The sequence below is a fragment of the Mus caroli genome, unplaced genomic scaffold (assembly GCF_978045245.1).
Source record: "Mus caroli unplaced genomic scaffold, Mus_caroli_1 scaffold_2, whole genome shotgun sequence".
In the NCBI taxonomy this organism is placed as follows: Eukaryota; Metazoa; Chordata; class Mammalia; order Rodentia; family Muridae; genus Mus; species Mus caroli.
In genome coordinates, this window is record NW_028227257.1 from 1296633 (window position 1) to 1320758 (window position 24126).

A 24126-nucleotide genomic window follows, 5' to 3' on the forward strand; every position below is an offset into this window, starting at 1 on the left:
TTCCCAGTGAGTCGCTTTATTTATTGTAACAGATGGTGCAGTGTAGTTCCTTGAATAAATACTGGGCGTCAGAGATACTAAGTTTGCAATAGAAAGCAGGCAAAGTAGACATTAAGTTCCTTGCCTTCATCACACTGTAACCAGTACTAATCTGAAGGGTTAGAAGATCACTTTATTGGTAGTCTATCATAGGCTTTATATAAATGTTATGTAAACAAGTCTCTTGAGTGTTTTTATCTCATGGAATTGTACAAAACTCTTAGATAACGCCATCCCTCCCAGATGCTGGGTTTTAAAGTCTCCATCCCTAAGGCCTGTGTCTGAGGTATTGCTGTCACAGATGAATGGGCTGCCATAAATCCTGGAGATGAGACAGTGACAGTGCCGCCAAGATGTTCTTGGGGCCAAGCAGCAGGCCAGGAAGGACCAACTGTAGCCAGCGACTGTCCATTTCTGTCCATAGCCACACTGTTCATCCCTGCTGCCTGCTGGAGTGCTCTCATATTTCAGTAGGAAATATGGAGCCATTTCCTACTGAAGTCCTTGTTTATGAGCTCCGAGGACCCGACTTTTCTCCACCTCCCCCTAACACAGCTCCTTGGCAAGCTGAAGTGTCGCAGATCCCTGGGGTACCCTGAGCACCAGCAGCTCCAGGAAGGCCAGGATCACCAGGAAGGCCAGGCTCACCATGAGCACCATCTCGACCATCTTTGCTGATGCCAGGTACACCTTGAGGCCCTAGAAACCAGGAGAGTGCAGTTAGGGGCCACGAGAAGCCCATAATAGCAGCCATTCACAGTCTACTTGGAAGAGTCTCTTTAGTGGCTTACTTCTGAACAGTGCAAGAGGTCAGAGATGAAGATCTCAGGCACAGAGCCCAAAAGAGCAGGGGTAAGACAGGTGGCTGGGTAGGAGATGAGCAGGTAGGCACAGCTGAGGCCAGGCTAGTCACAAAGAATATGTGTCCTGAAGACACAGTGTACTCTGGTCTCAGAAGGGATTGTGGGGTACATATCAAGAGTGTATTAGGAGGGGCTAGAAAGATAGCTTAGCAGTTAAAAGCACTGTTGCTCTTCCTGAGGTCCTGAGTTCAATTCCCAGCACCCACATGGTAACATGTAACTCTTATGGAATCTGATGTACATGCAGACAAAAACACCCACGTTCGTAAAATATATAAGCAAATCTTTTTTTTTTTTTAAGAGTGTATTTGTTGTTGGTGGGCAGCCTGGGAAGAAGTAACAGAGTTTTACCTAGGGGCAGTGAGCCATAGCCATTCATGAGATGCTCTAAGTGTGAGGATACATCTGGGAGTGGCAGCTTAGAGGTAATACTTAAGGCCACACAGGTAGACATGTAGCCTGGGGTTGCCAACAGCACAGTTAGGAGAGCAAATAATGAGAGAGGCAGGGGTGCCTTGAAGAGAAGTGCCTTAGGGAGAGAGGCTATACCTCATGAAGGAGGGAGGGTAATACACCTCACAGAGGAGGAGGAGTAAACCGTGTGAGCCACCTTACAAAGGAGAGGAGGTCAGGAGGGTCACCCAGGCACATCTGTCCCTGTGTCTGGCTAGAGGAACCCAGAGAGATACACAGGTGCAGATGAAATTCCTAAGTGGGCCTGCAGGTGTCATAAATTCATCCTACCTCAGCGCTGAGATTACAAGTATGTGCCACCACGCCTCACCCAGAGCATTCAGGTTTTACATTAAGACATTGAAACATGGCCATCAAGATAACTCAGCAGGTAGAAGTATTCACTCAAGACTGGTAACTCGAATTTAATATCCAGAACCCATGTAAAAGTAGAAGAGAACTGACTTTACAAAGTTGTCCCCTACTCTCCCTGTATGCTGTGGTGCGTGTGCATGCACATGTGTGTGCACACATGTGCACAGATAGGCTCACACATACATGAAGTAAAAATCATTCAATGTATGCGTGTTCAATTAAGAGAAAAATAATTTTCTGGAACAGGCGGTATATTTAGTAGGATACATCTTAACTAAACCTACTTAACTAAAGTTAGGTACAGAAAAATGACTGGTTTTACCTACTAACGAGATTATAGAAGCAGTTCCTAAACAGGTCCTTAATGCTTTGCAAACAAAAAACATTTCCAGCCCTTCCCCAGTACTGTGTGATGACAGTGGCCTACCTTGGTAGCCCTGGTCCCCAGCAGGCCCATCCAGCCCTGCACCTGTTGCTCCCTTGTCCCCTCTGTCACCCTGGCTCCCTGCAATGAGGAAAGGAACAGGCAAGTTAGAGCAGATGCCCACCCACAGTGATAGCATTTCCCATCTTGTTGCCACAGAGCTTGCTGCTTTTTCAAGAAGTGAGGCTGTTCACCAAAGTGCAGCTTCATGGAAGTCTGACAGTGTTAGCATACCTACATCCCCAACACGTCAACTGATACTACCCTTACCTCCAAAATCACTGGTGGAATTTTAGTTTTGTTGGAAATATTTATGCCTCTGAGACAGTCGTGTTATCTGGTGTCCATGTTTTCAATATGATTTAATGAGACAACATCTCAGTCTGTGGTCCAGGCCTATAGCTCACTATACAGCCCATGCTGACTTCCAATTCAGTGATGCTCCTGCCTCAGTTCTTCAAGTGCTGGGGTCACATCGGGTGCTACAGTATTTTTAAATATCCCCATACGTGGGGGCCAAGCGATGGTGGCGCACGCCTTTAATCCCAGCACTTGGGAGGCAGAGGCAGGTGGATTTCTGAATTCAAGGCCAGCCTGATCTACAGAGTGAGTTCCAGGACAGCCAGGGCTATACAGAGAAACCCTGTCTCCAAAAAAAAAAAAAAAAAAAAAAAAAAAAAAAAAATCCCCATACATGTTCTTCAGTTCCTTCGCCTCTGCTTTGGTCTGTTACGCTTGCACAGGGCTGGGGCTACTGCTCCATGACATAGCGCTTGCCTAGTATGCATAAGGCCTAACCTTAAGTTCCCAGCTCCTCAATACAGCAAAAGTAAAAAGCAAACAACCTCCAGTGACACAGGGACAGCCAGGGCGGTTTTCTGCTGTCTCTTGAGTTCTAAGACAATGGCATATGCAGGTGTGATTGAGGTTCAAGTCTAAGGCCATTGCAACTTGTTGAACTATTATACCCTGCTGCTGTTAGGAGGGGTGGTGTTGTCTGCAGTTGCCAGTGGTCTGGGGAGGCTGCCCTGGTGTGTGAGCTTTAATGCCTTCTGGCAGCTCACTGGTTCCGTGTAGTGGATCTGAATTCAACGCTGTGCTTCCAAGGAGGTCTCGGTACAGCAATAACCATGGTCTGTGCTTGGTGTTTGAGGAGGTCTAATCTCACGTGTATATTCTCCACAGTGGGCTCTCAGCATCTTGATGCACACTCAAAAACAAAGGTGCCCAGTGCCTCACACAGAATGGACAGTGTGGCAAGCCCACTTTCAAATAGAAAATGTGTTTGTATGGCCATCCCAGCAGGCTTCCTGGAACCTCTGTATCCCTGTCATGGCCTTTATAGCATCTACACAGGTACAAAATGTTCTAAGTTTTAATTTTAGCCTAGAAGGAATTCAGATGTCCCTTTGGAAATCCTATACATCTTGTTTGTTTGTTTGTTTGTTTGTTTTTTCGAGACAGGGTTTCTCTGTGTAGTCCCCGCTGTCCTGGAACTCACTTTGTAGACCAGGCTGGCCTTGAACTCAGAAATCCACCTGCCTCTGCCTCCCAAGTGCTGGGATTAAAGGCGTGGGCCACCACGCCCGGCAATTCACACCATCTTAAACACAGCTGAATTACTTGTTTTCACCATTTGCAACTGACATTGTCCTGTGCCACCAATCTCCATTAATGTAAGCTTCAGAGTGAAAGTGGGGTCCTATTATTTATTGCTTACAATCCAAACAAATTTTGTTCTGGTGGTATTTGAAAAATATATCACATTAAAGGTTCTGTGATTCCCACAGAATGGTAAGAAATTATCTGTGCTGGCTCCAAAAGCACAAAGGCGCAGCTCTCTTCCTGAATGAGTCCTAGAGTGTATGTGGGATAACCAGGTTGATTGTTGACTGCATCTTTATAGCATTTCTAGGTGAGTCATAGACTGCAGTGTCGTTCTCAGGTCTCATGACCATGAGGTGAATCAAGGGCAGAAATAGCACTCTCTCATTCAGGTGACATTGAACCTGAGTGTTCCTTGAGTCCTCTCTTCCCTGGACCTCAGGAGGAAGGTATATCAGCACAAAAGGGCAGGGTTGTGCCGTTCAGTGCTACAGAAAACTAGGGTTTCCTCATATGCCTGAGACACCGCTGTCACAGCAGCATGACCATGTCTTGCTTGAGTCAACTACTTACCTCTTGGTCCAGGATCTCCTAGTTCCCCAGTGGGACCACGGTATCCCGGGGGACCCCGAGCGCCAGGGTGGCCAATAGAGCCTGGAGGGCCTGGAGGGCCTGGGGGGCCAGCTGGACCAGGCCTGCCGATGGAGCCTGGTGCTAAGGGCTTCCTCAGGTGTGCAGCCAACTGTGCAATTTGCTCTTTTGGAAAACAGAGTGCCAAGTGCATACTTCAGAGAGGATTACCAAACATCTTCATGCAAAGTATAACAAAGCCAGCTCTCTGTCAGAAGGGGATTTCATTTACTGACCAAAAATGATTATTTTATCTGCTCTAGAGTATGCCAGGGGAGACAGGAGGGTCCCTTCTCTTGGACTATCTTACATGCTGGAATGAGAAGTTCAAAGATATTCAAGAAAGTATCCCTTCCAGCCAAAGGGCACAGTGGTTTCTTTCTTGTAATTGTTTTTGTTCTTCGAGATAGGGTTTCTCTGTGTACCCCTGGCTGTCCTGGAACTCATTCTGTAGCCCAGGCTGGCCTCAAACTCCAGGATGCACCTCTCAAGTACAGGGATTAAAGGCATGCACCACCACCACCCGGGTTCTTCCTTGTAATTGTTACCCTCAGTAGTTAGTCAGAGCTCCTCTGAGTACCCTGCACTGCGTCAAGTGCTGGGGAGAGGGTAGCCCTCCTTGAGATCAGAGGACAGGTAAGATAGGGATAACAGAAGGTCAGAGCTGTGTGAAAGGCAGGGTATGCACAGGAGACTCACCACTGATCATCCCCCCGCATAGCTCCCTGATGCGCTGTTCACTGGCTTCCTTGCCCTGAAATTCACCCAGGTTCATCAGCAGGTGGGGTAGTGCACCAGTAGCTCTGACCTACCCAGCACCTCACTCCCAAAACAACTGATAGTTCACTACATAACAAAAACAACACCCAAACATGATCTAAGTCTAGCACAAGTCCAAAACCCACAACACAAGAGAAAGAAAAAGCTACCCACCGGAACTCCAGGCTTCCCTGTGATGCCTGGGACACCCTGCACACCTTGGAGGCCCAGTGGACCCGGGGGACCAGGTACACCCTGGACTCCACTGGTGCCATTGGGGCCCTGGATGCCTTTGGGGCCCAGTTCCCCTCGGCTGCCAGACTGCAGAAAAACAAGAGGAAGGGAGTCAGAGTGAGCCCTCCTTAGGAAGGCCTCACGAGTGAGTGGCCACCACATATCTAGACAGCACCTTACAGAGCCTGTGGGCTCCTTGGATAAGTTGTCAAAGTATCTGGGATGTACTCACCTCTCCTTTTTGTCCAATGGGGCCATTAGGACCCTGTGAAGAGAAGGTGCATGCATCAATTATGGGGTGTGTGGAAGTAGCTCTGAAAGCAGACCTAGCACATGGCAGTGGAAGGCAGCACTCATGTGCCTCACACACAAACACACTGCTAAGGGTGTTCGTCTCTCTTGCCTACCAATGCAGTTTTCGTACCTCTTTCCCCTGAAATTTGACTTCAAGTGGCTGCACGGAACTTGCTCTTACACCTGAATGTCTCACTTCCAGTCTCTTCACTGTGGCATTATAAATGCTGAGTTGAACACCTCTGCCCTGTGACTCTGGGTCTTCCCTAGCTGGGGCCTCATCATTTCGATCAGCCTCAAGTGTGTAAGTGGATTGATTGGGCTCTGCTCAATACTGTGAGCTATCTGCAGTGGAGGCAGGAAAGGACAGATGGTGACGTCCCCACTGGCTCACCATTACGGTCACCAGCACCACATAGAGGTTTGTAGCTGGCAGGGGCTCTGTCCCACACAGTCCCTCCCTACCAATCCATCAATTTAAGGGTGATCAGGTGGGGCTGATTCTAAGGCTCTGTCAAGAATTTGCTAAGATAAAAGAACAATCAACTGATTATTTTGCATTAAAGGTGTAAGAGGTTTACAGTGGCCAATGATTGCTACCTAAAAGCATGATCACTGGAGTTAGGCTAGCTCTGTGCCACTTGGACAAAAAGGAAACATATTACTACAGAACTGAAATTCCTGGTCACCTTGAAGCCAGAAAGGGCTTCCCATCGAAGACCCAAGGACTCAGACAGGGTTCTGTTTTATAATAGGCCCAGGTTCCAGCTCTGTAAAAGTGAGGTTTTCTCTGCTTAGACCTCAGCAGTGACTGATTCAAGCAATGTGACCTTCCCAGGCAGAATGTGACAAGGTTCCCAGAGAGTTCTACACCTCAGTCAGCAGGGAACCACCCTGCCTGTGTCTCCTGGACCCCACTCTCCCCTACCACAAAATGAGATGGCAAGGCCTAGGCACATGGTGGGTGTTAGTTATACCTTACCCATCATCCTCGGACACTGCATCAATGGGACAGTTACCACCCAAACTGACCAGGTGGCTCTTGGTTCACAGTAAGGGGCTCAGCCATACTCACCAGCTCGCCTTTGTCCCCTGGAAGACCATCGGAACCTGCAATGCCCTGGGGATGACACACTAAGGTCACCAATGGCTCCTCCCCACCTGAAGCCACTTGTTTATTTATTACTGATCCCAAGACTGAATGAAGCCAGAGTCCAGGCCAGATCCTGCACTAGATGGAGTTCCCAAAGCAACACAAAACCCTCAGAGCCACCGTCCATGAAGACTACAGAACTGAAGTCACTTATTTGTACTGTGAGGCTTTCCTGCTAGTAGCACCTTGATGGTACTGGATTGAGAAGCCCTGGATCACTCAGAGTGCAGTCTCTGTGAGGATGGATGGCAGCATCCACAGTCCACCCTCTGAGCTGTTTCAGGAAGGAAAGGGTTTCAGGGAGAACCCATACAGCTCTAACCTGCTTTTACAACATAAGTCTTAGAGTCCAGACTTCACCCCTTTTACAAAGCCAGCTTCCCTAATCAGTGGTAGGGTTTTTTGTTTTTTCACCCAGGCCATACATATAGTGAACATCTGGACAACTACTTGTCGTACAGAGAATCTCTTATGTATCACCTGTCAAAAAAGAAAAGCCAATGGCCAATGAGCTGGGGCAGGAAATAGGAGGTGTGATACCTCCAGGGAGAGAGAGGATTCTGGGAAAGTATAAAGGGGAGATTGAGAAGGTGTGTGTGTGTGTGTGTGTGTGTGTGTGTGTGTGTGTAAGAGAGAGAGAGAGAGAGAGAGAGAGAGAGAGAGAGAGAGAGAGAGAGAGAGAGAACCAGCAGTTAGTTGATTTCAGGATAGAATAAAGAGAGATTCAAGGGAAATGATCAGGAGACTCAAAGAAAGAAACAGGCCGGGACTGAAGAGAGGTAACTAACCAAGTGGTAGACATAGAATAGTTTGAATGGGTTAAATAAGTTACGAGCTAGCCAGGGAATGAGCCAAAGCTTGTGGCAAACACATTTAATAATAGAGTCGTCATTGTTGGGAACTAAGTGGCCAGAAAGGAAAAGCAGAGTGAACATTTTACAACCTGTATCCAGTAAAGCAGCTGACTGTGTCCCTGCTGACACCCAGGTTGTGCTAAGTGTCAGGAACAGGAGCAAAGTGAAGGGAAGTAGAGATGACGGAGCCTCTCAATGGCTCTGAAAGCAAACCCACAGCCAGCTGGCCTAGAGCTGACTTGACCCGGCACTGGATTCTCACCTGGTCTCCCTTAGGGCCTGTGGCACCTCCTGGACCCTAGGCAGAGAGAAGGTTCTGGATTAGAGGAACCCTGGGAATCCCCATAGGGGAAAGGTCATGGCCCTGCATAGCAGAGGCAGGAATTCCACCTACAGTAGGTATAGAAATTCCTCCTATGGAAGGGGTCTTAGAAACAGCACCCTAGCCCCAGTTGCCAAACCCAAGTCCATAGATAACAGCAGTATACAGCCATGCATGCCCTACTGGTCCTTCAAGGGTCAGCTTTCCCTGAAGAGCAGCTGCCTATCACTCAGTGGACAGCGAATAGATTTGCTACTGCTGTCTTGGATCTCTCTCCCTGCCCCCTCTCTGTCTCTCTGTCACACACACTCATTTACTCATTCTCACACACACACACACACACACAGAAAGAGAGAGAGAGAGAGAGAGAGAGAGAGAGAGAGGCAGAGAGACAGAGACAGAGAGAGACAGAGACAGAGACCGAGCACTGCTCTTGTGGAGAACCTGGGTTTGGTTCCCAGCATTGTATCAGGTGGCTCACATCCATCTGTAACTCTAGTTCCAGGGACTGACTGACATTCCCTCTGAAATCCTTTGGCTCTTGACAGATATGGTACACATACATCCATGTGGGCAAGATTATACATAAGATTAAAATAAATAAATCTTTTTTAAAAAGAGAAGTAAATGTGAAAGTGAAGGCAAGAGCTATCCAAAGAGAAAGTCAGTGAAGCGTCCTCCCTGCTGGGCCTGGGACTCAGCGCAAGCATTTCCCTCCACTAGCTTAGAGTCCTCAGAGCTATTGGCAAATTCCCTAACCCCTGGAATTTCCTGCCTAGAGGCTAATAAAGCACCCACTGTCCTTGCTGTGTGGTGCTGGTTTCTGTGGCTCCCTGTGTCTGTACAGGTACCCTAAAGCCTCCAATGGTTGCATGCACACATTTAAAGAGTGCTTTGTCCTTGCCAAGTGGGGATCAAGAAAGCAGTCACATAGCCTGTAAAGATCTGATGTATGGTCTAGACCCAGACCAGACCCCCAGACTCCTTCCAGGGGACCCAGGCCTTATCTACTAACCATTGAGAACCTGAGTAAGTCATAACTCCCTGGATCCTGTTCTTGCAGAACGCCAATGTCACTGGCTACCACAGCACCATTAGCAAAGACTCTTGGAAAGTTACATGTTTGAAACACTGGGGTCATTCAGGTCTGAGCTCACACCCAATTGCATGCAGCCCAGGACCAAGAGCCTCAAGTTTCCACTTCTCCCCTCACCCCAGTTACTGGTTCTTCTAGGCCTGCATGCAGGGCTTGTGATAGAGCAGTAAGGACCCTAGATCCCTTCTTGCCCAAGAATACTAAGAGAATGAGCAAGAAAAGGATCAAGGGCACCTGTCCACATAGTTGGCACTACCATCCCTGCCACCCACATGGGAAGGAGTGGGCTGCTGCTGGCTTGAGTCTATGTAGACTGGTTAGAGCAGGGAGGTGCAAGAGAACAACTCTTACCCGGTCACCCACATCTCCCCGTAGGCCTTGGGGGCCTGGAAGGCCAGGGTCTCCTGTGCTGCCTTTTTGTCCCTGTGAATTGGATATGATCCCAGTTAGTCAGCACCCAGGAGAATCCAGCCAGGAATGCTCCTTTCCCCAGCTAACCAGGGCTCAATGGCTCAAACCTTATTCCAACTTTACCCACCTGAAAGCCACGGATGCCAGGAGCCCCAGGAGGGCCTTGTGGGCCAAGAGCTCCCTAAAAGACCAAGATATGAGTGGATATTGTGAGATTCAGGGAGTTCCTGGAGGCTCTAGGAGTCTTTGTGACCCAGGAAGAAGTCCAGCTGTGCCTCCATGGGAGGGGCCGCTGAGTGGACAGTGAACAAGTCTTGAGCCATCTCTCTAAATTGCTATGTTTGGAAGCACATGCACAGACATGTTCTGGGACAACTAAGTGTGGGGAACGGATCTCAGGGCTTACATAGTCTATATCTAAATTGTCAGATTAGCTGAGTGTCAGGTACCAATGCCCAGTGCCTTCTACAAGGCCTTAGAGAAGGTTGACTTCACAGGTTATAGTATAAGGAAATTTCCATCTATATTTGCCAGGGTCTCAGCTGCACCATAGCATAAAGGATCGGAGGCAAGCGTAGCCTAGCATGGCACCATTATTCCAGGGGGTGAGGGATAAAGAAGGCCAGATTCACCCATCTTCTACCATTCGGGCTTTGACGAATTGCTACCCCTTCCTGCCCATGAACTATGTCTCTGTGACCTTCCCAAGGGGCTATGTCCTCCTACTCACCACTGAGCCCCTGTGACCAGCCTCACCACGCTCCCCCGGAACACCAACATCCCCCTGCAAGGGAAGAAAAGGTGAGGTCAGGATCCCCTTTGACATATGTGAGAAGGGACAAGGTCTCTGTGTACACATGGAGAATGCAGAGTCCCTGTGTACACATACATACAGGAAGAGGGCAGGGTCCACACATACACATAAAAGGAAGGGCAGAGTTCCTGTGTAGACAATGTGAGGAGAGACACGTCCTCAGTATGCATAGGCAAGGCAGTCTCCATATACAACAGGAAAGGGCAGGCTCCTGTGTACACACAGGGAGGGAGCAAGGTAGCCCTGCACGTATGTAGGAAGGGCAGGTTTTCCCTGTACACACACCAGAGGGGTAGAGTCCTTGTGTCCACCCAGGGGAGGAGAAAACGGAAGGGCAAGATCCTCTTCCTGTGTATACACAGGGAAGGACCATGGATACTCACAGGGATACCTGGCTCTCCAGAGGGGCCAGCCTCACCCAGCTCGCCAGTTCTACCCTATACAGGTGAAGAGACAGTGAGTTCTATGTTCCCTCCATTCCCCACACAGCTGTGGCTCCTCTCTCCTGGGGAAAACAGTCACTTACCGGTTCTCCCTTCTCGCCTTTGGACCCTGCTCGCCCAGGGAGCCCCTGCCAGAACAGGGATTAGGGGTCAGAGTCAAGATAGGAGCCTGACCAGGTTCAGAGTTAAAGTCAAGGTCTGGGTCAAGACTGGAGTCTGGGTTAGGGATAGTGCTAGGGCTAGCTAGGGTCAGGGCTGGGAGCCAGGATCAGAGCCCAGATCACTGAGCCCACAGAGGGCATGCGTGTAGAGAATGTTCACAGTGTGACTGCATAGTGTCCACACGGGCATTGTGCATAGGCCAGGCAGAGTGCTCCCAAAAGGTAAAGTTGACCCCAGGGGTAAAGTCTCCTCAGCCCGATGCAGAGGCCCTGCGAGCACTCCCAGGAAACGTCCTCAGGGTGACCCCGCAGCATCCAGGATGAACACAGGCTCATTTCCACGTGTCCCACAGGTGAGAGTACAGATATGCTAAAGTAGATCCCTGACTTCTAGCACCAGGGCTGTGCTAGATCCCAGTAGATCTATTCCTAGGACAAATGCAGAAGCTAACCCCAGAGCAACTAACCTATCTAGCTCGGGCACTCACCGGCAGCCCATTGGGGCCTTTCTCTCCTTGGCCACCATTGCGACCAGCCTCTCCCTGTAAGGACAGTGAGTAGGGTATGAGGCCAAATGATGCTGAGGCCTTGGGAAGCTGAACTCCTCCACCTCCTCCCAGCAAGCATCCAGCCGGACACCAACCTTCTCACCATCAAGTCCCGGCACACCATCTTTGCCATCCTTGCCTGGCATGCCCTAAGGACAAGGGATGATGTTAGGCCCTTCAGACAGAGAAACACCTTGTCCCCATGAAAAATGCCTTCCTTGCCCTCTAAACTAAAAATGTCTTGAGTTCCTGACAGTGGCTGTGTTTTCCTGGCTAAGTGGCTATGTGCCACCGTCAGAGATCTTGCAAGGGAGCATGCACAGGATGTTCAGGACCCTCAGCATATGCATCTTGTGTGCTTGCCTGACCTATCACCCTTTCTTCCCAGGAGTCAGGTAAGTCTGATCTTAGACTACTGATTTCTGTAGGGGTATGGTAGCTGCAGAACTTCAGGCTGGAGCAAAAGGGAGATGAGAGCTACTGTGGGGGTACAGTGGTGTCTCTGGCTGTTGGGAGCTGGTAGGTGCTACTGTGGATTTCCGGAAACTGCTGGGGAGGCTATGGGTTTCTGGGGCTGCTTGAGTAGTTGGTGGGTACTGTTGGGAGTACTGAAGTAGCTGGCAGGTACTGGGGCTGCTAGGTGCCGCTATAGGTTTCTGAAAGTTTCTGGGAGCTGCTGAGAGTGCTGGGGTTTCTGGGAGCTGAAGAATCCCAGCAGTTTGAATGGCAAGGAAACACTGAAAGGTTAGACTATATACAACACAGGCACTTTTGAATAGGGTCTTGACCTATCATAGGTCACACAGCTATGAAGCAGGGCCCTGAGAATGGAAAGGACTATGGAAAGAGAACCTAAGGAGAATAGTTACAAATGGTGATAGCTCAGCCAAGAGGAGTAGCAATGCTGGGGGCAGTTTGTGTGGCCACAACACAACGCTTGACCCTGCGTATGTCCGAGATACTCACTGGTTCTCCGCCTGGCCCAGCCACTCCAGGGATTCCTTTGGGACCAGGCCTGCCCTAAAGGAAACATGGGACAGAAGCAGCTGAAGTTGAGACCCCAAGAAACATCTCATCCTGCCTGTCCCCCCAGGCTCAGCCACATAGGCCCAGCGTTGGTACATCAGGTGTATTGTGCTTTCCCTAGGGAGTGTCATGGCTCATCCCAGCCTGTAGAGTCAGGCTCTGTCACCAGGAGCTATCTAGGAGCTGTGAACACTGTACCACTGCTCAGCCACTGGTCTTGGGTGGGGAAGAAGAGGTCTGGAGGCTGCCAGAGGCGAATGTTTGGTGGTAGCCAGTTCTGTTCAGGAGAAACCTGGGTGTCTACTTAGCTCCTGCTCCCATGCCTCACTGCAGAGCCTCTTTATCTTGTAGCACGGCAGTATGAGACAGTGAAGTGCAGGAAGGAAATGTCTGCCTATCACCCAGGGCTGGCAATGGTGTCAGCCTACTCTGGGGCTAGACTAGAGCCAGGAATTGAGCTCAGTGGCCCATTCCCCAGCCTCTGCTCAGGCTCTTCACTGCTGAATGCTCTGGAGGGGCCCAGAATCTTCCATGTGAGCTTTGGTGTTTGTAGGGGTCAGGAACAGGGCCTGAACCCTTCAGATCCAGGCCCCATTTCTAGCAGCTTATACCCCTTCCAGGATAGAGCACAGCATAGAGAGCCTTCATACCCCTGGCAGGGGCCCTTTAAGGATCCTCCACACCTAGCCACAGAAGTTACATCAGGCTCTTCATAGACAGATACAGAGAACTAAGCTTCCTCTCACTTACCAGGTCACCCTTAGGGCCACGGAACCCTTCTGGTCCCCTTTCACCCCTGTCACCCTAAAAAACAAGGGAGTAGGGACAGGGTTAATAACACAGAGAAGGCAGGAAAGCTGTGGGTCTTGCCTGAAGGCCTCCCCAGGTTTTGCCTGGCTTAGCTCCCTAGACCTGATCACAGGCAGCTTCCTGCTGCAGAAGGTCACATGGGACAGTGACATGCCACCACTGACCCCAGCTCATATCTAGACAACAAAGGAGGCAGATTTCCCATGCAGGCTGGATGCCCCACACTCCAGCTCTCTGTCATCCGCATGCCACATTGTCCTGTGTTACTTCTCGTGTGCCCTGGACCTCATGGATATACCACCCTTGCTATGTCCCGAGTCTCCTGTGTATCTACGAACAGCTCATCCTGGGACAGAGTAGGGGCAGCCCAGTGGGACAAAGGGTGGCATGTCTGTGAACCAGCAGCAGGCTGGTAAAGTCGAGGGGTCAGAGGGTCTAGGCTGGTGTGAAGTCCACCTTCCAGCCTAGATACATACATACCACTTTCCCAGGTGCTCCTGGGGTTCCAGGAGGGCCCCGAAACCCAATGGGACCCTGTAAAGGAGAGATGGCATATGAAGTCCTCCCATAGGAACAGACACCCAGAGGGAGACTTCAGTACAGCCTCAAGTTGCCAGCCAGGAAGAGCTTTTGTGATGCTGACTGCTGAGACTCTTGAGCCTGAGCAGAGCTGGGGTTTGAACCATTCCAGACACCCAATGAACAGGGCTGTCCTCAGTGGACCCAAAGCTCTCCATGGAGGCGACAGCACTTACCCGGTCCCCAGGGGGCCCGAGTGGCCCTGGAAGTCCTCGTAATCCTCGTGGGCCCTGAGGGGACAGAACCAGAGCTACAGGGACTAGACAACATGTCTACCTGAACAGCACCCCAAGTCTGGCCTCTGAGTCCCCCAAGGCTTTATCATCGTCCCTAAAAGTGCCTGACATCAGCTGAGGCCCTTGGAGGGAGCAACACTAGCCTTGGCGTCAGCCTGGATATGACCCTCTCACAAGAGCTGGTTAACTGTCCCTCAAATCTAAACTAGCTTCCTTTGGGGTGACCATCAAAGGGGCCTCCACCTTACCACCCTGGTCTCTCTCCAGCCTCACCTGTAGCCCTACGGTGCCTGGGATTCCAGGAGGCCCAGGGGGGCCAGGATTACCCTACAACAGAAAAAGCAGTAGTCAGACAGTTCACCCTAGTTCTAGCATCTTTCCACTGCCCACTGGTCCCTCCCATGAGCCTGAGCCATGATAGGCACCCCTCCTACTTTAGAAGTGAGCCATGGAGGTTGAATGAGGAGGGGATACTTGCCTATAGCTGTAAAAAGGCAACATAAATCATGGTGACCTCACCATTGCCTGGGAGGGTCAGGGGTCTCTGCTCAAGCAAGGCCACCAGGTCTTCCTAGGCATCTCCTCCTGGTCAAGTGGGGAAGTGCCTACCCTACACCCAGAAGTCTGTACAAGCCACAGTCTGGACTCAGCCACTCCTGCCACCCAGACCTCTTCCCAGCATGCAGTAAGGACAGGTAGGGGCCTTCTAGGACAGTGGCCGATGGTTGAGAATGGTAGAGGCTTCCATGAACACTTTAAGCCCAGAACCAAGTGTCCTCAGGGACCCTCAACATCCCAGGAGCTTCCATGTGAGGTCAGACAGGGGAGAGGGGGAATCTGTTTACACAAAAGGTTCCAGGTCACCCAGCTCTGCCTAGCCAGGCCCCACTGAGGAAATATCAGCATCAGGCACCTATTCAGAACAACCACATGAGGTTCCAGGCCCTTCCCCCAGCCACCACCCCTACCATGGTTGCCGTTTTTTCTAGGTCAGTTAACCACACGTGGACTGCGGTTTTTACCTTCTCACCATCTTTGCCAACTTCTCCTTGTTCCCCTTTGTAGCCAGTAGGCCCCTGAAAACAAACACAGAAGTCACTGTCCCCAGACCCACGCACACCCAACCCCCTCCCCACCTCCATCTGCCTATGCAGAACCAAGGTCTGTGCATCCAGTCAGTGGGAACAGGAGCATGCCATTCAGAATCCAAGGCCAGGAACCAGACAGGGAAACTGAGGCCCGAGAGGGTCTGTGTCTGTGCTTCCCAAGGGCCTCAAGAAGAATTGGGTTAGGATCAACCCTGTCTCCTCTCTGTCTCTGCATCCTCTGATCTCTTAGGCCAGGCCTAGCCTGGTCACTGCAGCTTCCAGTATGTCACTGGGGTAGAGAACTCAGGATGAGTCGATGGGCAATTCTGTCCCCCTCTAACAATACTGAATCTAGGCTCAGACTCTGTAAAAGCTCTAAGTGCATAGCCTGTGGGGACCCAGTGGCCTCTGTCAGTGGAGATGTGCTCAGCCTATCACCCGTAGCTGCCCACTCACCTTGAACCCTGGCATTCCTGGGGGTCCCGGAGGGCCTGGAGGGCAGATGGCGGGACACTGTTGAAAAAGCACAAGGATCAGACCGTTCCAAGACAAACAAGGCAGGATCCCGAGAGAGACCAGTAGGAGGGAGTGGGAGAACCGTGAAGGACCATCTCTCCAGTGATGGAGACAAGCCTGAACAGGGCCCCATTCAGTTGTGGGCATGAGGTGAAGTGATTGTGACTGCGGAGAGCTGGATGGCAGCCAGTCACCTTCCCCACACAGCACAGACTTCTCTACAGACAGGCTCAGCCTCAAAGCAGCTATTTACATACCTCTGCAATTCAACAAAGGGCCCTTCATCTTGTGACCACCAGTCACCTGGTGGCTGTTGGGAGGAATGCCACATGAACTCAACCTACAGTGCTAATCTCTGGTTTGATGGCATATGCCACACCACACACCAGGACACTGATGGAGATTTCTAGCTCGCTTCACACTGAACTGGCCAGGTCGAGCCTGGGTGCATAGCAGAACTATCAACTTCTACCCACCAACCCATCCCAGAGGCTCATTGAGAAGAGCCCTACTTTCCCCTTCTAAAGCAAATGCCAGGGATGCCGGATAAGGGTGAAGAGACGTGGACAGATGACTATCAGTGTTAAATGAAACTGCATCCAGTCAGGGATGGAACCAGACACAGACTCTCTCTTAGGATCTAGAAACCTTCTGCAACAGACTTGGCCTGTGAGTCACCCAGTGCAGGGGCTACTTAGCACCTACATTGAGAGCAGCTAAGAGGGGACTCTGCAGGAAGCAGAGTTGCCACCTGAGGGATCTGTACTGATCTGGTGTCAGCTTCCTGCGGCTAGCAGCTTTGTTAGGGACAATGCAGATGTAGGCAGTGTGGCCAGGCTTGTGCCTGGAGCCATCTGCAGTACTCAGAGCTCCTCTCGGGCCTTCTTGCTGAGCAAGCAGGTCCCTCTAGGAGTAGAAATGCTGTCTTGGAAGGAAGACACCCCCACACACCCACAGCCACACCCACACTCCTCCACCTCTGTCACTCAGTGGCATCAGGCAAGACTTGTTCTCCAAAGCAGAAACATCCCATAATCACCACAAATGCATACCTGCAGATCAGTAGCACCTTCAGGGAGGACTCCAGGGTTTCCCTTCAACATACAAAGAGGAAGCTGGTGTGTATCCACCCTCCTACACTTTGTCCTTGACTTTAATCTACTAGGGGCTTGAAATCCTCAGTCCTGTCTCCCTCCCCAGTGACCAGTGCAAGGTACTGCGGACCCATCTGTGGTGTGGGTGACAACAGAAATCATCTATCCTTGGCAAGGTGACCTTGAACACTATAGCAGTTCCTGTCTCCCACCTGCTTCTGGGGAATGGCACGGAGCCTGGGCAGGGATTAGGGTGGGGGGGGGCGGCCCAGCCCAGTTAGTCCAGGATGCCTGACAGAGTCCCCTCCAGTACTTACAGGAGGTCCAGGAGGTCCTGGGAGGCCAGGCAGTCCTGGAAGTCCAGAGGGTCCCTACAGAGGATTCATGACTCAGAACAGAGCTTGCCCACCGAGTGAGGTCACCAGCTTCCCCCAAAATGGAGGACACTACAGCTCCCTTTAATCCTCCCTGGATGAAGCCATGCTGGTATCTGTCTGTCTGCCACCCTGAGTCATAGGCGGCTCCCTGTCTGGGCTTCTGTCAGTGCCCACCAGGTCAGGGAGTTTGGGGTTCAGGGGAGGGAAGAGTGAGGAGAAAGTGTACAGGAAGAGGGAAGGGATAGCGAGGAGGAGGAGGAACAGGGCGCCTCTGGTTAAGTGTGGGGACCACATGCACCCCTGCAGTGGCGGCACAGGGAGTAGTCACTCACCGGGGGGCCACGTAGACCAATCCCACCTGGGAGGCCACTCACTCCTGCCTCTCCCTGGAGGAGGTAAAAAAGAGGGAGATGGACAACCTGTGACCCTGAATAGGGGAATCCCACCAGCGCCATCTGCCCTTTGAAAAGCCAGGACTCCATATGTGAGTAGTCAGGATGTCCCCTAAGAAGACCACTCTGCCACGATCTGGGCTGTCCCAGAGAAAACGGGCTTCAGTGAGAGCTGCTCTGGGAACGAACATGCTTGGGAGGGGCCAGAGGGTGGTAAATACTCACAGGAGGTCCAGGGAGGCCTTTGCCCTGCAAAGCCAAGAATGAGGTCATTACATAGGTGGGTCCTAACACACACAAGGCATGGTGGGTAGGGGTTCAGGGAAAGTGAGGTACCTGATTTAGGTACCCCCCATTAACACAGAGGTCATAGCCCAGATAAAGCTCCAGGAGTCCAGGCCAGAATGCAGGACATAGGAGAAGCTACAAGGAACCTTGGGGATGCCACGCCACCATAAAAACTCCACAGGGAGGAGAGGATGGTACTTACCCCAAGTCCCGGTGGCCCTGGGGGTCCTAGACTTCCCTGAAAAGGAAAACAGGGGTCAGAGTACACAGGGAAGAAACTCCAGCCTTTGCTTTCACTTCCTTTCCTTTGGAGCCTAAGTCATAACTCTGTCAAGGTGGGGATCAGAGAGAGAAAAACCTCTATAGGGAACAGAGGTCATGCAAGGTTCTGCTGTCCTAGAAACCTGTGTGAGTGTGGAGGAAAAGCACGGGCCAAGAAAGTTGCTAGTGGGTGGGCAGAACCAACAGGAGGGGCAAGACAGAAGGGTAGGCATGAGCCATACAGCTAGGGACCCCAGCCTGCCTTCTGGGAAGCTGTGCCAACACTAGCCTACAAAGGTTCCTGAGACTTCAGGCCTCGGTTTATGTGAGAAAATGACCAACTTGGTAGACAGGTCTGAAATGATTGGCTTACCAAGAAGTGGGTACAAGCTGGTCCTTACACTGTAGTCACAGTGTCTGTCCCCCAGACAGCCTGGGCCCCGCCCACCCCAGGCTAAGCAAGTAGCAGCCCAGCTGGCCACCAGCTAGCTGCTTTCATTCAGGTGTTCCACACATCTGAGTTCCCTTGCTAGCTCTGTCCTTGTGCCCCACCCACCCCTCTTGCTCTCTGGGGTGCTCTGTGCTCACAACCACCTCTCCTGAGGAGAAGGAAACAGCTCTGTTCTCAGGAACAGTGGGAAGAGAGAGTCGGTTTGCTAGGGAACGAGGAATTCAGTGAAGATGGTCAGACTCAGGGATGTGAAGTGGCTTTTCCCATGCTGAGAGGAGGGACGCCGGTGCTCCCATCACCACCACACAGCTCCGCCTGCTCTGAATGCCAAGTTGATGCTGACCAGGTGTAGCTGTGGGGCTTCTTGGGGCGGGGGGAGGACCCAGGGGCTGTGCACTCAGCATCCCCCCACCCCCCAAAGTGGAGCAATGGCACAGGGCCCAGCAAGTACAGTCGTGGACACCATCCATAGAACTCCTACCCTGATGGCCTTGTAAGCCACTTGGGAACCTAACCTTGGGACAGCAGCTATTGGAATTAAGACACTTACCCGTTCTCCAGGGGCACCTTTGGGTCCTGCGGGTCCATCTCTCCCTGTCAGACCCTGGAGAGGGAGGCAGAGAGTGGGCTCAAGACGCCACCAAATGAGAAGCACATGCCATGCCACAGGAAGAATGAGCCACAGACTCTTAACTATGACCCCAGAGACACAGACCAGTACACACACTGTACTGGCTGGTTTTGTGTCAACTTGACACAGCTGGAGTTATCACAGAGAAAGGAGCTTCAGGTGAGGAAATGCCTCCATGAGATCCAACTGTAAGGCATTTTCTCAATTAGTGATCAAGGGGGAAAGGCCCCTTGTGGGTGGGACCATCTCTGGGCTGGTAGTCTTGGTTCTATAAGAGAGCAGGCTGAGCAAGCCAGGGGAAGCAAGCCAGTAAGGAACATCCCTCCATGGCCTCTGCATCAGCTCCTGCTTCCTGATCTGCTTGAGTTCCAGTCCTGACTTCCTTGGTGATGAACAGCAGTATGGAAGTGTAAGCCGAATAAACCTTTTCCTCCCCAACTTGCTTCTTGGTCATGATGTTTGTGCAGGAATAGAAACCCTGACTAAGACATACACACACACACACACACACACACACACACACACACACACACACACAGTGCACCCAAAGCTCTGGGAGTGGGTGGGGCCAGCACGTGGAAAATCTGCTACCCAGTCCCGTAATGACTAAACACCGGTCCAGCAGCTCAGCCCTAAATCCTGTTGGCCAGTGCAGTGCCTTGACAACACTGCTATCCATGAAGGCATCAGGGGGCTCGGAGGGACACCTGGTGTGGCCAGCATGGGGCAGGAAGCCTGACAATGGGCCCTTGTTCTTGGATCAGCAAGAGCTGATGGGGCTGCAGACTACAGGAAACTGGTTCTGTCTCAGCCAGAAGCTGGCAGAGTCTGGGATGAAGGCCAGGGACCCCATTGGGAACTCCTGCAACTTCTGTCAAGATGCAGTTTCCTGCCTGAATAAGCCGAGCTGCAGGACAGCAGGGAAAGCCCCAGCCTTGGCCGGGCTGGGACAGGGGTGAGGTGAGGCTGGGATGCAGGAGGAGGGAGGGGACACTCACATCTACACCAGGCAGTCCTGGCAGTCCTGCCTCTCCCGGTTTCCCCGGCTTCCCTGAGGTCCCTTTGGGTCCCTGGGTGGGAGGAAAGGACATAGTTATGCAACAGGTATCAGACTCTAGGCTTTAGCCCCCATCAAGGAACATAAGTCCTCTCCATGTTGGGTACCAGCCAGCCATGGTGATGGCTGCTCACCCTGCCACTCTGCTGGAACCCCAGAAGACTGCCCCAGTCCCATCAACTGGATGTTCACCAAACAACACCCCCAGTAACAGACCACTGCATAGGAACATCAGAGGCTGAGGATCTTCAGCCAAGGTGAGGGGCCCACACAGTGGGAAGACACTATAGAGCACCACTATCTCTTCTATGGCTTCTCTGAACACTGGCACAAAGAGCTTCCCATAGGCTCCCCTCCTGTCCACTTCCAGGCTCTGCCCTCAGGCCTCTTCTAGGGCAACACAGGCCCTCAGCAGTGAGGACAGGTCCGCCTCTCCCCTTTCCAACCAGGGACACTTACTGGAAGGCCAGGCAGACCTGGAGGGCCAGCTTCTCCCTGGGGAAATGAAAGTGAGCACATATAAGCCCTGAAAACAGGAACCCACCCTAGAGCTGGGACATCCTCCAATCCAGTCCTCAAAGCTGGGCCTGTGGAGACATTGTGGGTCCCCAGATTCTCTCATCTATACCTGGGGAACTCTCCTCTGCAAGCTAGCCAGGGATGGGGTGAGCTAGAAATTGGCTCAGCCACACAGCATTTGGGGGTCATCTAGGAACACAGCGCCACAGAAGCCTCCAAGAGACACTCCATATGGTCCCTCTGCACCGACCTAAGAGCTTTATAGAGTGGCTGTGGCTAGCTGAGCAGCCTCTTGACTCCATGTGAGCACTTCCTCACCCATTCTCCAGAAAGGAGGCCCACTAGCGGTACCCTCCACAGACACCTGCCAGTGGGTGAAACTTTCATATGAAGCTTTAAGAGCCTCAGAGCCTGGGTGCTCAGCTACAGCAGAGGGTAAGGTCCTGGGCCACCCAGGTCCAACATGGCGGCCCAGGAGGGGTGTGAGGGAGCCTGCTGCCATTACAGTTGAGCTAGGTTCTGGGACTCTTGGGAGTCTGAGAAGAGCTCAGGGCATTCTTAGTGAGAGTTCCCATAGTCCTCTATGGAGTTCCTAGGTGAACCCATGAGTGACTGGAAGCTGGCCCCATGAGAAGAAGCCTTCTACTTCAGATAATGGGACAGGGTGTGGTGGAGCTGCAAGACTTCAGTTACACCCCCCTCTCCCCGCCACACACACACATACACACAATGTTTCAATCATAACTGGATGGTACATCCCAAAGACGCCATCTCTGAGGTCAAGTGGGATCCCAGACCCTCCCAGACTGGCTCTATTCTCAGCCCCAGGAAGACACATATGTCTCCAGAGTAACATGTCACACAGCCCTGAAATATAGGAGCACATGGGTCTCAGGGTCCAAATTTCTAGCTCAAGGACCATCCTGTCATCTGTACCCCAGGATCTGCCTCAAAGACAAACGAGGTCCTTTGAGCTCCACTTGGGTATCCTGTGCCACCCTAACTCTCAGAAGAGGCGCTTGGGTTTGTGGTCACAAGGCCAGGAGTCTCAGGGCACCTTCCCCATTCCTCTCCCAACTCACATCAATGCCATCCTTGCCGGGTTTTCCAGGAGGCCCTTGGGGACCAGGGGGACCTCGAGGTCCCACTTTCTGAAATTGAGATAAGTTATTAGGTAGGCTTCTTTTCCAACATGTCAGCCCTTCCGTCCCATCTTCCCCAGCCCAAGAAACTCTGGGTCCTGTGACAGTGGCCCATAATCCTCCTCCCTGCCTGCCTTAAAAAACCCCAGTCTCCTGCGCTGGAGCCTGGCGCCAAGGCAGTTTATCCTCCTTTGCGCCAGGAGTGGCTGTGCTGCGGCCCCGCAGGGAGTCTCCAGGAACAAAGGCAACATTGTGTGTTCAGAGCGTGGTGGCAGTGGTGGCAGCGCTTGGCAGCGGCCTGACCCGGTTGGGTGAAGACAAATGGAAGCCTAGGATCATGGTTGACATGTCCTGGTGTCCGTGGGGCTCAGCTGCATCACCAGAACTCGCCAGCCGGAGAGGCGGTGTAGAGACTGCCACCGATGTCCTCGAGGGTCCTTGGCGGCGGGACTCAGGTGTTGGCCCAAGGGTCTCGAGTTGTCCCAGGCTGTTCGGTTCGACGTCCGGCCCTATCCCCGACCCCATAAGCGCCCGCGGGCCCGCGCTCACCTGCGCGGAGGTGGCCGTCAGGAGCTGCCCCAGCAGCAGCAGGGCTAGGGCAGGCGCTCCGGTCATGGCTGGCAGGCGCTCTGAGCGGCTGGCGCCGAGCGACAGACAGCAGGGTGGGGAGAGGGGCTGGGGGCGGCGCGAGGCCGTGTGCCCCGCCCTGCCCCGCCCCACCCGCGCACAAGCCCCTCATTCAGCCGGGCCCACCTGAGCCGGCGGGGCGCCGCGTGGGCTGGAAAGAAAAAACCCAGCAACATTTTCTGGCCCTCCTCTTGAGTTAAAATTATCCCAGGACCGCGCGTTACACACGCACCTTTCAGCGCACAAGAAAGACTCTTTTCTCTCCCACTCCTCTCCTGGAAGAACCCTCACAGTGAAGGGCATCTTTTAAGAACTGCGAAGGGCACACCCAAGGCCGCCCAAATCCTAGGAGGATCCCTGTGGGTAGATCTCCCTTCCCAAAGCCTACCATGGCAAGGCTTCTGTATAGTGACAGTCCAGCACTTCTTGCTAGCCACCCCGGCCCTTTCTCTAGAGCTTAAAACCAGGTTCTGGTGCAGGTGATATTGGATGGCTCTTTTCAGCCACCACTGGAAAGCCTCTTATGCAGCACCCTGTGACCCAGGAGGAAGCAAGATGAACTGGAAGAGTTAAGAAGCTGCCAGAATTCGAGGCCAGCCTGGTCTACAAAGTGAGTGCCAGGACAGCCAGGGCTACACAGAGAAACCCTGTCTCGGAAAAAACCAAAAAAAAAAAAAAAAAAAAGAAGCTGCCAGAAGTTCAAGGCGGCTGGAGGAGATAAGGACCCAAAGTTAAGACCTGGAAGCAGGCCCCCAGTAATCTCCCTTAATCTTTCTTCATATTATTTTACTAGGTTATATGAATGTTTTGCCTGCATATATGTGCACAATGTGCATGCCTGGTGCCCAGAAGTCAAAAAGATGGTTATGAACATCCAGGTGAATGCTGGGTATTGAACATGGGTCCTCTACAAAAGTAACAAGTGAGCCGGGCGTGGTGGCGCACGCCTTTAATCCCAGCACTCAGGAGGCAGAGGCAGGCTACACAGAGAAACCCTGTCTCGAAAAACCACAAAAAAAAAAAAAAAAAAAAAAAGTAACAAGTGCTCTTAACTGGCTCATCTAACTCCCTAGCTAGCTCCTTCCCTTGAACCTTTCAAACACTGAAATCACCTGAGGCTGCAGGATCCCAGCCTACCTGTCCTTTCTGCAAATCTGAGCTTCCAGGACACGGTAAAAGTTCCATATCTGCAGGTAGGGATCACATGACAGGAGTTACCACCAATAGGGTGGGTAAGGGTAAGGGTGTGGTTATAAGCAAAATGGCCCCAATGGAAAGCTTTGGCTTTCACCTGCCTGTGAGGTAATAGATCCTCCCTCCACTACCAAGCACTGGCCCAGCTCTGCAGCAGGTGCCTGTGAACATACATGGGAGCGAACAAGGCAAAGCTTAGAAAGCCTTGCTCTCAAGCAGCCTGAGACACATCAGAACACCTCATCAGAAACATGTGATAAGGGAAGCAGTTAAGACAGCAGAGGATGCAGTTGGGAACTCTCAACAGCCCATTCCATGGGTTTGGACAGGTGACCCTTTAATTCAACTCAAGACTAGGAT

General features: G+C 51.9%; 1 protein-coding gene across 1 annotated transcript; it reads right to left on the reverse strand.

Moving 5' to 3' along the window:
* Positions 1 to 115: 115 nt before the first annotated feature.
* Positions 116 to 22575, reverse strand: Col9a3 (collagen type IX alpha 3 chain). The gene is made up of 32 exons (XM_085831646.1): positions 22495 to 22575; positions 21886 to 21954; positions 20744 to 20779; positions 20226 to 20297; positions 19147 to 19200; positions 18087 to 18122; positions 17822 to 17845; positions 17537 to 17590; positions 17145 to 17198; positions 16786 to 16827; positions 15674 to 15730; positions 15152 to 15205; positions 14403 to 14456; positions 14070 to 14123; positions 13795 to 13848; positions 13255 to 13308; positions 12445 to 12498; positions 11574 to 11627; positions 11419 to 11472; positions 10853 to 10897; positions 10710 to 10763; positions 10243 to 10296; positions 9640 to 9693; positions 9453 to 9524; positions 7946 to 7981; positions 6752 to 6796; positions 5615 to 5647; positions 5323 to 5469; positions 5089 to 5143; positions 4333 to 4515; positions 2158 to 2235; positions 116 to 738 (listed from the first exon to the last, which is right to left on the reverse strand). Exons 1-32 carry the CDS (start codon positions 22558 to 22560, stop codon positions 548 to 550), a joined length of 2043 nt encoding a protein of 680 aa, XP_085687772.1. The 5' UTR covers positions 22561 to 22575; the 3' UTR covers positions 116 to 547.
* Positions 22576 to 24126: the final 1551 nt, after the last annotated feature.

Excerpts from the sequence above, each read along its gene's own strand:
- Col9a3 (XM_085831646.1), bottom strand. The coding sequence starts at position 22,560 with ATGACCGGAGCGCCTGCCCTAGCCCTGCTGCTGCTGGGGCAGCTCCTG. Across the intron at positions 17,199-17,536 it reads TTGGTCTACGTGGCCCCCCG|GGACCCTCTGGACTTCCAGG; the intron begins GTGAGTGACTAC and ends AATCCTCTGTAG. Across the intron at positions 14,457-15,151 it reads TTGGCAAAGATGGTGAGAAG|GGTAATCCTGGCCCCCCTGG; the intron begins GTAAAAACCGCA and ends TTTCTGTTGTAG.